We start from the raw sequence: 16,324 nt of genomic DNA, 5'->3' as shown, positions 1-16,324 counted from the left end.
AAAAATAACAACTTGCACTTAAACAAAAACTTTACCATAGCAACCCATTCCAAATGCATGGGTGGGGAGCATGAAAACAGACACTGAGCAGGAATTAGAAGAACTAGGGATATAAAAGATTAGTTTTACTATGGTTATATAATGCAACTTTTGTAGCTATAGGAAATAATTTAGAATGGTTATAGCACACTCACCCAGGGCTTTGCAGCCTCGCTTATCAGGTCGTAATTCATAGCCCTGTACGCACCAGCACTGGAATCCTCCTTCTAAGTTGGTACAGCCTTGACTGCAGTATCCATCCTCAGCACACTCATCAATGTCTGCAAGAATCAGCACAACAGTTACCACAATGCTGTCATTGTACCACTGTGGCACTTGCATAGACAGTAAGATAATGCTTATGACATGGAATGCTTCCCTTCTCCTTCTATCTCCTGGTTATAAAGCATCTCACAGCCACATAGGAAATGTTCTACAGTGAACAGCTACTTTGAAGCCACTGAAGTATCATCTTATGTACATGGTTTGTTTGACATTACACAAGAATACTAATACAAAAATTGGTCAGTGAGACAAATACAATCACACTTTTTCCAGCAGAGCTCCCTTTCACTTTTCAAACAAGCAAAGGGTGGGATGAAAAGTTTGAAAACTGGCCCAAGCATATATTGTCACAGAATCACAGAATTATTACAGGGCAGAAGGAGGCCGTTCGGCCCATCGTGCCCGCACCAGTTCTCCGGAAGAGAAATTTACTTAGTTTCATTCCCTCGCCTTCTCCCCGTAATCCTGCACATTCTTCCTTTTCATATAACAGTCTAATTCCCTTTTGAATGCCTCTCAGGCACAGCATTCCAGACCTTAACCACTCACTGCGTGAAAAAGTTTTTCCTCATGTCGCTTTTGCTTGTCTTACCAACTACTTTAAATCTGTGCCCTCCCGTTCCCGATCATTTCACAAGTGGGAACAGTTTCTTTCTATCTACTCTGTCCAGACCCCTCATGATTTTGAATACCTCTAACAAATCACCTCTCAGCCTTCTCTTCTCCAAGGAAAACAGCCTAACTTCTCCAATCTATCTTCACAACTGAAATTCCTCATCTCTGGAACCATTCTCGTGAATCTTTTCAATACTCTCTCCAATGCCCTCACATCTTTCCTAAAGTGCGGCACCCAGAACTGGACGCAATACTCCAGCTGAGGCCGAACTAGTGTCTTATAGAAGCTCAACATAAATTCCTTGCTCTTGTAATCTATGCCCCTATTAATAAAGCCCAAGATACTGTATGCTTTATTAACCGCTCTCTCAACCTGTCCTGCAACCTTGAATGACTTATGCACATATACACCTAGATCCATCTGCTCCTGCACCCCCTTTAGAATTGTACCCTTTATTTTATAGTCGTTTGACAGTACAGAACTTGAGTATTGCTGAAAATAGAGACACTTTGTCCAACCTTTTCATCTTGTACTCATCAGGACAATCCAATGTAAAGGAAAGCAACAACTTTATACTGTATGAAAAAAGAGTGCTGATTGGTTGACAAGTGATCGCTGATCGGTAGAGGCGTTGCCATGGAGAATGCACCAATTTATGGTGGCTGACAGTTAATTGCCAAGCTCTGCTGAAATTTAAACCAGGCAGCTTGACTCTGATTGGTCAAGGCATTGCATTAAAGAATGAACCAGCGAATGGCTGTCACTTATTTTGTTTAGCTGCAATAGGCACTATGTGTGTACATGTTCTTTCTGTCTGCGAAGAACATATATGTTAATATATGTAGCTTCCAGTGTGCACAAATACGCCACACTGTGAGCCCTACTGACAATCTTGAACTGGTTGTCAGCGTGATTCTTAGCGCACTGAGGATTACTTAGCAAACGTTGTCCAATCGCGGAATCACATCTAATGTTGGTCACTGTGTTCTGAGTTTTGCAAGCATGGGCTGGTTGGGTATGGCCTGTACCTTGCCTGTTGCGAACAGTGAAAGGGACATGTTGTTTGATATGATCCACCAGTCTTCGGGACGTACAGCCTATACACCTAGCATCACACTGGCATTGAAATTCCTATATCACATTACTCATTTGTGTGATAGGCAGACGTCTTTTTGGCTTGAAGGCAGCATCCTGTTAATGGTGACTACCACACGTTTTGTTACTGCATAATAGCAGCGTGAAACAGCTAGCTTCACCTGTATATAGGCCATATGTTCCAAAGACTGGCAGATGCTATCAAACAACATGTCCCTTCTGCTGTTTACAATGGGCAAGGTATAGGCCATACCCAACCAGCCCATGCTTGCAAAACTCAAAACATCGTGCTCAACATTAGATGTGATTCCGCGATTGGACAACATTTCTAAGCAATCCTCAGTGTGCTAAGAATTACGCTGACAACCAGTTCAAGATTATCAGTAGGGCTCGCAATGTGGGGCATTTGTGCGTGCTGGAAGCTACATGTATTAATACACAGGGTCCTGTGCTTTGCAGACAGAAAGAAATGTACGCACATTGTGTCTATTCCAACTAAACAAAATAAGTGACAGCCATTCGCTGGTTCATTCCTCAGGGCAATGCCTTGACCAATCAGAGTCATGTTGCCTGGTTTAAATTTCAAACAAAGCTTGGCAGTTAACTGTCAGTCACCATAAACTGGTGCATTCTCCATGGCAATGCCTCTACCAATCATAGTTCATTTGCCAACCAATCAGCACTCTCTTCTCATACAGTATAAAGTTGTTGCTTTCCCTTACATTGGCATTCTCGCAGATTGTCCTGATGAGTGCAAGCCGAAAAGCTTCGACAACATGTCCTTTTATTTTATATTGTCTCTCCATGTTCTTCCTACCAAAATGAATCACTTCACATTTCGCTGCATTGAACTCCATCTGCCACCTGTCTGTCCATTCCACCAACTTGTCTATATTCTTTTGAAGTTCTACACTATCCTCCTCACAGTTCACAATGCTTCCAAGTTTCGTATCATCTGCAAACTTTGAAATTGTGCCCTGTATACCAAGTTCTTGGTCATTAATATATATCAGGAAAAGCAAGGTTCCCAACACTGACCCCTGGGGAACTCCACTACAAATATTCCTCCAGCCTGAATTATATTGTGCCAGAACCTTCTAGGAATGTGTTAGAAATAAATACAAATACAAGTACTTATGGTTGGGAACTGAGTTTGTCAACTCAAATAATTAACAGATTGTTGCTCTCAAGAAAAAACAACTCTGGCTGAATCCCCTTCAAATAAACACATAGGGGCTCAAAAGCAGTTGAAGCTCTGATACGATCTATTTTATCAGCCATCACCAATTGTTATAACAAGGCTGAATGGTATGCAGTACAGTACAGTAATATACTGTATGTCTCAGCACTAGGAAAAAGTGTTCAGGTAAAGAAATGTTAATGAAAAAAATCATACACATTGCCATTTCAGCCATTCAATGAGCACTCTGAGCTCAGTAATGGCATGCTCCAGCTGCAGCTAAGCTCCCTCTACTCTGCCCAAACAATGGACTTTAGCCACAATCCTAAAAGAGCATCCATCTGCACCATATTAATATTTATTTACATTATCCAACCCAGCCTTCACTGTGGTTTCCCTGGGTGAAACCAAGGACCGAACTGTGCCAAATTTGTGCAGTCTGATGCTGTGGGATCAAACCAATTAGTAACTGGTTGACCCTGCATGATTTTATTCCATGTAGGATTCTTACAGCCAGCAGGCAAAGCAGTGTATTGAAGCCAGCCAGATCTTACCGCACCACTTATCAAATCGGACTGGAAAAAATAGAACAGCTATTGCATCTCCAGAACAAACAATCTAGCAAACCAACACAAGCTAACCAGCAACTTCAATAAAGCTGACACATTTATAGAAAAGTTGACAGATGAAAAAGAGCCCTGAATTTATGCTTTATGATATATGAAGTCAAGAGGTTGCGCTGAATGTGAAGCAGGCCATGAAGAGGTCATAACTCAAGTTGCAGAACTATAGCATTTTGATCACTTTAATTGCAGTGGAAAAATCCACAAGTGCAGAAGTGGTGAATGTAGAATCTACTCATTGAGAATGTGAGTACTAAAGGAGTGAGATTTATTTTCTCAACATCAACATATGCTTACCACTCCCCCACCCCTTGAAGGTTTTGACTTCTGACAGTCCATTTTGTGTAATTTTTAGTATTTTGGAGCCTACTACAATTCTGCTTTTCAAACTGATACTATCTTCTTCTTGAACTCTGTAACAACTAGCAATGGGAGAAAACAATGGTTCTAACATCTTTCAGTTCTACCTCTCACAGATATTATTGCTTCAGACAGTCTCCAGTAGCTGGGAGGTAGTGGTGTAGTGGTAATGTCACTGGACTAGTAATCCAGAGCCCAGCTAGTGCTCTGGGGATATGGGATTAAATCCCACCACAGCAGATGGTAAAATTTGAATTCAACTAATAGATCTGGAATTAAAAAGCAGGCTAATGGTAACCATGAAACCATTGTTGGAAAAGCCCATCGGGTTCACTAATGTCCTTTAGGGAAAGAAATCTGCTGTCCTTATGTGGTCTGGCCTACATGAGACTCCAGACCTACAGCAATGTGATTGACTTTTAAAATAGCCTAGCAAGCCATTCAGATCAAGGGCAATTAGGGATGGGAAATAAATGCTGTCCTAGCCAGCAACACCCACATCCCACAAATAAGTAAAAAAGTTTTTGTTTAACGAAATGCTAACAAGCTGACACAAATTGAAAAGCTGAATGTTTGCTTGTTAAGCTGGTGATCACCATTGAGGAAGCAATACCATTTTTGAATGTACATAAATTAACATTCAATTAATCAAAGACTGCTACTTGAACTTTACCCAGAGAAAATTAATCCTAAAAGGAAATGTTAGATGAAAAGATAATCAGTACGTAGTTGTAACTGATGTGATCAAGTGTTACCCTTGTGTCAGGATGGCCAGCATTTGTATAGCCCCTTTGTGTTCTCGACACCAATTCAACCTCGTCAGCTACAAGCGGTTCAGCGCCCCTACGTACTTTTATTGTTAGACGCAGACCTGTTAAATAATCTGCTGTGGCTGAGGGAATTCAGCAGCCTTGATATACTCTTATACTAATAAGTAAGAGTTACAATTCTTTGTCCCTACCTTGGCACAATTTTCCACTCTCAATTAATCGATAGCCTGTGTGGCACGTGCATTGTACAATGCCTCGAACCTGCTGACACTTGTGTGCACATCCACCATTGTTCACATTGCAGCTTTCCTCCTCAGATCGTTCACCTGTTTTTAAATCACAAGGTTAGTTCTTATGCATCTTAACTGCAGTGGATGATCCTGTCACCTGGAAATCATTTACGTGGCACCGTGCATTTCGACAAATTATGTCCACATGCTATGCGACAGACTAGTAGGGTCTAGTCTTGCCCTTGCAATTCTCCATGCCATGATTTTCCATTTTCAGCTCAGCCCATCAGGAGAATAGTGATTGTGCTTCCCAAGGGAGAAGAAATCTCAGCCTTGGCTTAGCCTACCTGGTTACAAATCTCCTGGCAGCTTATTGAAAAATGGCTGAGGCCTAGGAACAGGTCTCTTCACCATCCTCCTGTTCATGGCATAGTGTGTGGGGACAAACTGAAACAGAAGCAATCTATCGAACAGAAACACTAACCAAATGTTTAGTTTAATAAAACAAATCAGTTTTCCAGTTACGTTTTGTTGATAATGGTGTTCTACCCTGAGCACATAGATAAAGGGAGTTGATGGAAATAAGACCTAACTTCTGTACAAAAAATGATTTAAAAGATTTAAAAAGTACATTGTTGCGCCATGCACTGATCTTTTGATTAAGTTCAAACTTACGACAGTTCTGGTGTGGGATTTCATCACTGCCATCTTCACAATCCCTGGCGCCATTGCAGACTTTGCGTTGACCAATGCAACTTCCATTGCCACATGTGAACTGATCTGGAGCACAGTGTGGGAACTCTGTGACAAAAGTAGCAGAGTTAACATCTTTGGGGCAATTATCTGATTTTACACTTCCACAGGGAGTTTTACCCAGTCTTGGTGCGGATCGGAAAATCAGGATACACGGTGCATCATTTTCTAATCTTTAAAATGGTTGGAATATCATCCACATCACTTGCCTAAATTTGCACTGCCAGAAGATGAGCCTCCGATTGGACGAATAAAATGACAATACCGTTCCCTCATGTTCAGTTCAAGCAGTAACATAACCAGTCTCACAATAGCTAATGCAACCTGCCACAGATCTTACCTGTACAAATCACAGTAGTCTGATCTTTGCACCATTTATTATCCCCTGCCCTGACTGTGGATGGTGATAACTTACTATGATGAGCTGGTATGTGTGTGCGCACATTACATACAAGAATGATGGATCAATTGGATAAGGTCATGATAAGGCAGGGAGCCTTGTGTGCTGGCTGTGCATATCAGAAATTCACATCCTGCTCATAATATGCCAAAGATCGTTTCACTGAATGACCTGGTAATGCAGCAGAATGCCTGACTCTCAAAGTCTCATCAACTGTGCCAAGGCACCCTAAATTGGCCCATTATTCTACAATAATCACTGGCTTTCTTCTGTTACTACTACTTCTGGTCAAAAGTTCAAGTTACACCAATGTCATTTAGTAATTCCCATTGTCACCTGTTTTTTCACAGTCTTCTTCGTCACTGTTATCAGAGCAATCATCCTCTCCATCACATCGCCATGACAACCGTATACAGCGGCCTGATTTGCAGCGGAACTGGTCTGTCGTGCACTGTGAAGCAGCTGTGCAACAATAAAATGCAGAATATTTATACTTTTCCTCGAATAGAAACTTCCGTCTTTGGTCACTAATGACAATTGTTTCCAACATAGTTGTGTGGAATGTGATTTTTGTTTTGAAGAAGATGGTTTTAAAAAAACTCACTGCAATTTTTCTCATCGGACTGATCATCGCAGTCAAAATCACCATCACATCTCCAGCCAGCATTGATACAGAGTCCACTGTTACAGAGAAACTCACCCGACCGGCATGGATGATGGGATGCTGTGGAGAATAACCAAGAAAGTTAAATTAGTACATGCGCAAAGGTAGAAGCCTCCATTTTAAACTTACCATTTGCTAATCAACAGGCCCATACCATAATTTTATTTCAATCCTTTCCATATTTTTAAATATGTTATGAAACTCTCTGGAGGATTAAAATCAGATAGTCTTATGAGTGTAAAATCTAAATAAGCCTCCTATTTCCTGTTTGAAATTTCAAGTGTACAAAAATATTGTTGGTTTACTGGTTGAAGAACCGGGCGGCACAGTGGCGCAGTGGTTAGCACCGCAGCCTCACAGCTCCAGCGACCCGGGTTCAATTCTGGGTACTGCCTGTGTGGAGCTTGCAAGTTCTCCCTGTGACCGCATGGGGGTTTTTGCCGGGTGCTCCGGTTTCCTCCCACAGCCTTGCAGGTTGATAGGTAAATTGGCCATTATAAATTGCCCCTAGTATAGGTAGGTGGTAGGGGAAGGTGGGGATGTGGTAGGAATATGGGATTAGTATAAATGGGTGTTTGATGGTCGGCACAGACTCGGTGGGCCGAAGGGCCTGTTTCAGTGCTGTATCTCTATATATATGAAAAAACCAGAAATTATCATTTTAGAAATGTTTAGCTGGCATGTGCTGCTGCATTTCTGTGCCTCTGCCACTAGAGGCTGACAGTGAGCTATATAAAAGTTGAAATTGTTCAAGTTATAAAAACTGATGTTCATAACATTTCAGTTTCTTCCACAGGCCCAACTGCTTGAACACATATACTTTTTGAATGTTGTGACCAAACAAAGCTGGTATTAAAAATTCTTCCTACCCTAGCATATGAACACATTTTAATTATCCATATTTCAAATTCTATAGATTCTGAAACAAAGGGCTGAATTTTTCAGCACTGCCCGAGGTCCCACTGCTGGGACCGCAAGTTGGAGGTGTGCCATTTGAATGGGGTGGGGGGGTGGGTAGCGGGTAGTGTGGGGAACGGACTGGGTGCACTATTCTGCAGCGGCCGGCCAATTAACTGCCGGCAGGCAGAGTAGGTGTCCAGTGAGGCGCCAGTGGCAGTGTGAGGTCACATCGCTGGGAGTACTGGAATATTTAAAGGGCTGCCAGGCACTCATTTGAATACATACGGTGACAAAGAAGCCCGAGAGGAAGAGCAGCTAAAGTAGGCCTATCCAAGAATGGCAGATTCTAGACACCCACGCCCCCCCCCCCACTCCCCCACTGCAGGTCTCCTCCAGACTGCTCGGGCGAAGCAGGAGGCTCCCAGGACGTGAGAAGGAGACCTGTCCACCAGAGCAAGAAAGCCCGGATGGAGATTGCAGAGGAGGTCAGTAGCCGTTGCGTCGTCCCTAGAACCTGGCTGCAGTGCCGCAAGCAGGGGAATGCCCTCATACAATCCGCCAAGGTAGTTGCACCACACTTTGCCCTCCTTAGAGGCTTCGTGTGTAAAGGTGAGCTAGTGAGAGAAGGAATGCCATCCCTGTCCCTGGCAATGGGGCCAGCCTGTATCATTGCCTGTTGCAGGCATGGTAGCATCTCAGTGAATGATCCTGGCCCATCACGACTCCTACACTGCTGCTTCTGAGTAGCTGTATGCAGGAGGCTTTCGTGTGGCACCACCATGATCAGTCAGGCGGCCACCAGCATGGGTGTTCAGTGTATTTTTCTCGGGCGATTAACAGCGGTCATCTACGTACTTGCAGGAGAAGACTGCCCACAATGCAAAGGAAAGGGCAAAGACCGTCAGTGGTATCCCATTCCTCACTATCCTGACCTCTATGAAGAAGACAGCACTGGAGCTTGGAGGACATCATTGGGGCTGTTCCATCACAGATGGTGAGATAGGAGCGGAGACACGAGAGAGTGAACGGCCTAATAGGCATAGGAGAGGCTCTGGCGAACACGAGGCATTATGTTAAAGTGTCCACTGAAAGTCACATGGAGCACTACACCAGGGTCTGAATTTTGTGCCCATGGCAGGGCTCCAGCGCGGGCCAAAAAGACAGGGGGATTCCCACCTCAGCCAGCTGGAGCCCCTCCAGAGTGATTCTACCGTGCCGGGCCAATTAACAAACCATTGCCGGGGTCCCTGTCCCTTTAAAGTGTTAGGCCCAACACTGGAGCCTGGATCCAAGGTAAGCGAAGCAGGGTCAACAGGGCCTGCCAGTCTGGCCCCGGTGGGGAAGGGGGGCGGGCGGGTGGGGGGGGGGCGGGCGGGGGGGGGGCGGGGGGTTGTGGGTGGACCTTTAGTTCAGGGGGACGGTGGTTCACGGAGGTGTAGGTTTTCCTGGAGGGGACCCTTCAGATTGCCCACAGAGGAGGGCCCCCGCCCCAAGCCACCTACGGCCTCAATTGGCCTTTGGGCGGGAAGGCTGTCATCGCCCTATCCCAGCCCTGACAAAATTACGTTGCGACGGGGAGGTGACGGGCCCCCCGCCTCCTGTCACAAATCTATGGGCCCCCTTGCCTCCAAGCCCATCTTGGGGGGAGGCCCATAAAATTTAGCTCTAGGTGTCGACCGAAAGGTGTGATGAAATGCGCATTATCATCTCATTAATCTGCTCTATCACGCAGGCTAGTCAAATGATGGCCATGAAACCATTGTCAATTGTTGTAAAAACCCATCTGGTTCACTAATGTCCTTTAGGGAAGGAAATCTGCTGTCCTGATCTGGTCTGGCAGCAATGTGTTTGACTCTTACATGCCCTTGAAATGGCCTAGCAAGCCACTCAGTTCAAGGGCAATTAGGGATGGGCAATAAATGCTGGCCTGGCCTGCGAAGCCCACATCCCATGAAAGAATAAAAAAAAAGGCCAATGAGAAGAGCAGACAGCTCAAGAGAGTGGAGGGCAGCCGTCAAAGGACGCACTGTCACACCATTCCTCTGCACCCTCCACCAGTGCAGATGCTTTCTCATCGGTGAGCATCTGTGCGCGAGTAGATCTGGGATCACAATCTGATGCGCAGAGCACAGACGTGTCTGAGCAGCTGATGGAGACTGTGATAGCTGAGGCCACTGACACTCGGGCGACTGTTGGAGGGTCCGGTGGTGCTCAGCCTCAGACTGATGACATGCCTTTGGAGTCGACTGCAAGACAGCAGAGGCTGTCGCTACAGCATGTGTTGAGGGAGCTTCCAGAGGCTGCGCACCGTGGCAGGGATGATGGAGGAGTCCATCCAGTTCATGATGCTGCCATATCACTGGCCTGTGCACACTAGGCATCCTCCATGGAGAGATTGGCCACCCTACTGGAGAGCCATATCCAGCAGATCACACAGTGGATGCTGGAGATGCGTGCAGCCCTGCATAATCACCACAGCCATAAGCTTTGTGCAGCAATGGCTTGACGAAAGGGGGGTTGAGGCGCCTGGGCTCACCACCAGGACCTCACACTCCTCAGGTGAGCAGGGAGCTACAGGTGTGCCTTGAAAGGGCAGAGCAGGGGCTGCCTGATGCATCTGGGGGCTCCTGTCAGGGCACTCCGGGTGTGGATAGCTACCCCTCAGCCCCTCTGTCAGTGACACCAGTGCGTCACTCACCAGCAATGACAGAGGAGGCTCCTGCACATGGGCAGAAGGCCCTGAGTATGCCAGGGCCCTCCAGGCCTGAAGCGGCCGGAGGATGACGGCCAAGATCATCCCAAGCCCCAGGGCAGTAAAGTCAGCAGCCTGCCTCCACCACAGCTGAGACTGCAGGGGGAGCACCACATAGAAGCTGACAGAAAAGATTTAAGAAGAGCACCTAGCTGCACTCAGGGTTCACAGGTTAATTTTTTTGGGGGAAACATGCAAGGCTGGAGATCTCCTTGCATTTCCTGTGGGTCGCTGGGACTTCAGGAGTACCCTGGCTCTGTTAAAGGGTTTGATGGGTGGAAGCACACCGTGTGAGGTCCAGGCACTCCCCGTGCCGCAATGTAATCTCTAACTGGGTGCAGGTAAATGGCAAGGCCAACGAAGGAGGCAGCAACAGGACTGCAAAGTGCTGAAGCTTTAGTGAATTGCATGGACCTGTCACTAAAGATCATGTGAACCGTGCCTGTATTAACAAGTCACAAGCCTCCCTAGCACAAATCTTTTGGCGCCTTGCCTGTGGTTGCAGGAGCTCTCCAGTAGCCAGTGCCTGGTTATCATCTTCCTCCATCTCCTTATCGTCAGAGGAGCCATCGTGCTCAACAATATCCTCACAGTTTAATTGCTCTCCCCTCTGTAGTGCCAGGTTGTGCAGGGCAGCAAATCACCAGGATGTGTGAGACCCTCGCTGGTGTCTATTGAAGGGCTTCACCAGATCTATCGAGGCATCTGAACCTCATCCTCAGAAGCTCTATGACTTGCTCGATGGTTGCTCGAGTTGTCCCGTGGCAGGTGTTGTATCTCTCCTCGGCAGCAATGTTTGGGTTTCTCACAAGGTGTCAGTAACCAAGTCTTCAATGAGTAGCCCTTGTCACCCAGTATCCAGCCAGGAAGGCGTGCAGGGGAGGCCTGTAAAAGTCTGGGACCTGGCACTGCTCCAATATGTAGGCATCGTGGCTGCTCCTGGGAACTGTGCGCACGAGTGCAGGAAGCACTTGCGGTGGTCTCAGACCAGGTGTACACTAAGCAACTGGAAGCTCTTCCTGTTGATGAAGGCTGAATGCTGGTCTGTGGAAGCCTTGATGGCCACATGCGGGCAGTCTATGACACCCTGCACCTGGGCAATCCAGCAATGGCCCTGAATCCTATGGCCCTCTCAGTCTGACTGTCCGGATTGGTGTGAAAGCATATGTATTGGCTGACCCTCTTGAACATGATATTGGTGACCATCTTGATGCAGTGATGAGCCGCTGGCAGGGAGATCCCACACGTACCTCCTATGGATCTCTGGAATAATTCTGAGGTGTAGAAATTCACCGCCTTGGTGACCTTCAGCACCACTGGCATTGAGTGCCCACCACTTCCCATGGGGCTCAGGTCGTCCTCCATCATGGCACACAGCTCTGTGACGGCCTCCCTGGAGAGGCAAAGTCTTGAGCGACACTATTGATCAAACATTTGAAGGTAGCTGAGCCTCAGTCTGTAGATCCTCTGAAGCGGGCAACCTCTTCTTCGCACAGGAGGCTGGTTGCGTGCCCCTCTGTGCGCTTATCCTCCGTTCCCCACCACCCCACCCCCGGAGACTGGCACTCCTGCCACCCCTCTGGTTGTTGCTGCTGCCCCTGCCTATGGCTGCAGCTGACCCCCACTCTGCTGCTTCTCCTCACTGGAGGAAGTGAAACCTGAGTGAATGAGACCCATGGCATTTAGATTCAATCAATCAGTCTCCAGGGTCTTTCCACCCGTGCTTTACCCACATAAGTGCCAGCTTCGCTATGCCACTCTGGTGGTTTGCCCCCACAGCTCTGGCACTCTTCCCGCAGCTGGCTATGTCAATGCCTGCCCTGGTCCACCCTCCCTGCCAAGGCACACTAGGACTCAGAACTGACCTCCCACTAGCTCATCGCCTCCTTATACCTGGGGAGACTCTGAAACCCCGTGGTTCCTGTGCTTCTAGAAAAATCAGGAAACCCTGGTAAAATTCAAGTTAATTGCCTTTTTAACAGGCTTAATTACCTGCACACTGTGGGTAAGTGCAAGGTCCTCTCACCAAGCCCGCCACCCTTCAGAATATCTGGTTCCGATGTGAAGGTGTCGGGCTTCCATCCCAACGCCTTCCATCCTAATATTCCAACCCTCCTGCCTCCCAGCCCACCTCCAATGGGCCAGGAAAAGTCAGCACAAGTGTTCCCACTGAACATGCCAATTCTAGAATTGTATAACAATCCTGGGATCTAGAAGCTCATTGAGAAATAAAACTGCCATATTCAGGATCTCTGCATGATAATAATGGATAACATCTGACAGTAACACCAGTTTTGACCTTCATCTGCATGAAACTACGGAATGTCTATTTTTTTGCCACTTCACTTTAGCTCTCTCCAAAAACTATTGATACTTCACAGATGTATAATTCCATGAGCAGTGCTCACTCTCTGGTATCGTACTCTAATAACTGTTACCCACATCAGCCATTCTTGTGAATTTAGCAGACTTTCTACCAAAGGAAGCCTCACAACTTAGCACAATTCTGCACTCACTCTATATCCACATTCACGCATTTCCAGCATCAGTAATCAGCTAAACTGGCAAATATTCCGCTCCCTAATTGTTTCGTATTTACTACCAACCTGGTTGAGATTAGTTAACTCAGCACATCGGAATGTGTCTCACACTTCCATTTTTACTCCCTCAGCATAATTTCTTGGGCTTTTCTCCTGGTATATATTTACAAAGAAAGTCTTGACTTTCTAGAGTAACTTAACACAACTCAGATATGTTTCAAAGTACTTGCACAGTGAAATGCCTTTTTGATATGCAAGTGAAATGCAGCTGCCATTTTGCACACAGCAAAGCCCCACACAATTAACCAATTAATCTGTTTTTGGTTGTGTTGTTTGAGAACAATGGGTTGGCCAACTTCCTGCTCTTCAAAATAATGCCATGGCATCTTTTAAGGCTTGCACGAACCTGCCTTTTAAATAGGGCAAAAATGTACCTTTTAAAAAAGCAAAATACTGCAGATGCTGGAAATCTGAAATAAAAACAGAAAGTGCTGGAAATACTCAGCAGGTCTGGCAGCATCAGAAGGTCACAGAGCTGAAACGTTAACTCTGCTTCTCTCTCCACAGATGCTGCCAGAATTGCTGAGTATTTCCAGCACTTTCTGTTTTTATTTCAAAAATGTACCTTATTGTTCTATATGAACTAAATTAAATGAACACCTGGTCAAAGTCACCAATGGCATCTGGTATAATGGCAAGCATGGTGTGTTATCCTCATTCTCCTTGCCCTTCCATAACGTTAAACATAATAAACATCCTCATTCACATGCCATCTCTGGGTGATTGCCTGCACTTGTTTCCACTTCCACTGGCTACATTGGGACATCTTCGGAAATGGTTTCTCCTCCCACTCCCTAAGGTCACCTCTGCAGTACTCCAAGCTTGTTCAGTTCCCTCCAAAACCCTTTCTCTTGACTGCAGCTACCACACCACGCACCCTCACCCCCCACCCCGACAAAATACTTGAAAAGATTGCACTCTGTAATCTCTGCGTCCTGTTCAGTCCTGAGAAAAACCTCTAATCCCCTATCCATCACTAACACCACCTTCTCCTATTTCCACAACATTGCCTTCATCCTTTCCTGTCTTGCCACACTACTAGTGAAATCCTCATCCACACTTTTGTTACTTCAAAGAATCAACCTCACCAACTTTGTCAGACTCTCAAATTGCCTGCTGCACAAATTCCATCCTGCCCAAATCCCCGTCATCCATTTCCTGTCTCACACTAAGTTTTACTCATTAAGCTCCTCTGTCCTCACCAACCTCCACCACTTCACTGTTCCTTACCACACCAAAATTCAAAATCCTTATACTCATTTATAAAACCTTCCATTGAACTGCTCCAGTTTCCTCTAACCCTATGCCCCAGACAATGTCTGACAGCCCTCTGAATCTGGCCTCCTGTGCATTTCCCTCTATCCAGTCTCTTCACTGGATGCCAATCTTGGCTGTACTCTCTGGAACACTTATCATAACTTCTCTGTCTTTAAAAGCCTCCTCAAAACCTATCCTTATGACCTTGCATACATCATTTTTCTTAAATTCCTCTGAAATCACTCAGTCTCTGCTCTCCAGTGCGAAGGGCTTGACACATTTTATTACATTAAAGGCACTCTACAAAGGCCAGTTGTTGTTGTTGGAAATTTTTTTCGCATTACTGTACTCAAATTGTTTACTCAAAGTAACCCTAGCACTTCAGTCTCCAAATCTATTTCTGGATATTTCTGTTCAGCAAAGAAGAATGCCTGTGTTGGAAAGGCACAGTGTATTGTTGTAAATGACAAACCATATCCCCAGCCGGCACAATGTATTCCTCAGGAACACAGAATCATGCTTGGACTCTTTTGAAAAATATCCTTTAGAGAATATATTTGGTGTGACCTTTTTTGGAATATATGCAAATATGTTTTGTCACCATCTGGATTTTTCTGATATTTGCCAATTTTGAAAATTACAGAGGGCAGGATTGTTGATTACCCAAGTATGGATGGCCTGCAGTGTTTGCCAAAATATCTGGGGTGGTATCTTTATGTAGTGAAAGATGACTCACCACACTGCCTGTTTTTGTCCTTGTCACATTCTCTTTTATGAATTTATTACCCCTGTTTAATTATAGCAATGAACAATTAAACCTTCAAGCACATAAACACTTTTAGTATCTGAGAAATAAAGATGTTTTCCATCACCAATCTTCAAAACGATCTCCAGCTGAAGAACAAAACTGAATGAAATCATTAGATGTGGAATATGCTTCTATTTATATAGAGGAATAGAGATGAATGGGATGAAAGGCTGGAATGCAATTGAGGGGGGTCAGATCTCTCGAGAACAAAGATCAAGCAGATACAAAAAAAATCAAAGCTCTTGTCACCATTCAGAACATAAACCCAAAATCCTTCTGTCTCTTGTAGTATATAATGTTGTTTACTTTTATTAAATTGTAATAAAAAATCTGGCATCAGAGCTTTCTTGTTTGTGCTCATATGTTAAACTTCTGCCGAGAGATGTTCAGTTACTTCTGCCAAATCTCATTACGGCCTATTATTGTGGTGCGGATGTGCAACATGTAACACCGTGAGGGAATTTTACTGGGAACAAAATATGTGCTTTCCTCATATGACAGGAAGGGACAGTTTTACTTTTAAAAATAGCACTGCGCTTCATCAGGAGAGTTACTGTGCAGTGTAATGATGGATGGATTGATTCAACAGACAGTAATAGGTAGCATGGTTATTTCCATCGGATTAGAATTGCACAGTTGAGGAGTTGCTGGTACGGATCATCAACATAGTGCAAATTGAAAGGTTTGTGCTGTGTAGTATGGCTGGTTTCCAATGTGACAGGTGTGAGAGATTTGGCCAAAGTGTGAGCTTTAATTCCTGTGTGACGTGATGTGGAAATGTGTGATACACCAGCTGCACAGATTGTTCAAAAAGCAACAAGAAGAAAATACCTGCATGTTCTGACATTTGAATCTGCATTTTGTGGAAAACATGAGGGTGAAGACTGTGAAATGCTTTGTACTAGCTATATACAGTGCATGCTAAAGGAATGAATAATACCATTACAGTTGACCAAAGACTATGGTTCACAAAAGTTGCGAGGTATGCATGT

At 45.2% G+C, this 16,324-nt stretch overlaps 1 protein-coding gene across 7 annotated transcripts in view; it reads right to left on the bottom strand.

Moving 5' to 3' along the window:
• lrp4 (low density lipoprotein receptor-related protein 4) overlaps positions 1-16,324 on the bottom strand; it is a 472,786-nt gene that overhangs the window by 109,822 nt on the left and 346,640 nt on the right. For all 7 annotated transcript variants that reach the window (XM_068046457.1, XM_068046460.1, XM_068046459.1 and 4 more), the window contains exons 7-11: positions 6,956-7,075; positions 6,688-6,813; positions 5,874-5,999; positions 5,160-5,294; positions 195-320 (exon numbers count right to left, since the gene is read on the bottom strand). In XM_068046457.1, the coding sequence (XP_067902558.1) occupies positions 195-320; positions 5,160-5,294; positions 5,874-5,999; positions 6,688-6,813; positions 6,956-7,075 (633 nt within the window). The remainder of the gene's footprint in view (positions 1-194; positions 321-5,159; positions 5,295-5,873; positions 6,000-6,687; positions 6,814-6,955; positions 7,076-16,324) is intronic.

This window comes from Heterodontus francisci, chromosome 14 (assembly GCF_036365525.1).
Source record: "Heterodontus francisci isolate sHetFra1 chromosome 14, sHetFra1.hap1, whole genome shotgun sequence".
Taxonomy (NCBI): domain Eukaryota; kingdom Metazoa; phylum Chordata; class Chondrichthyes; order Heterodontiformes; family Heterodontidae; genus Heterodontus; species Heterodontus francisci.
Note: the sequence above shows the minus strand (reverse complement) of the source record. Positions and strands in the feature narration are given on the sequence as shown.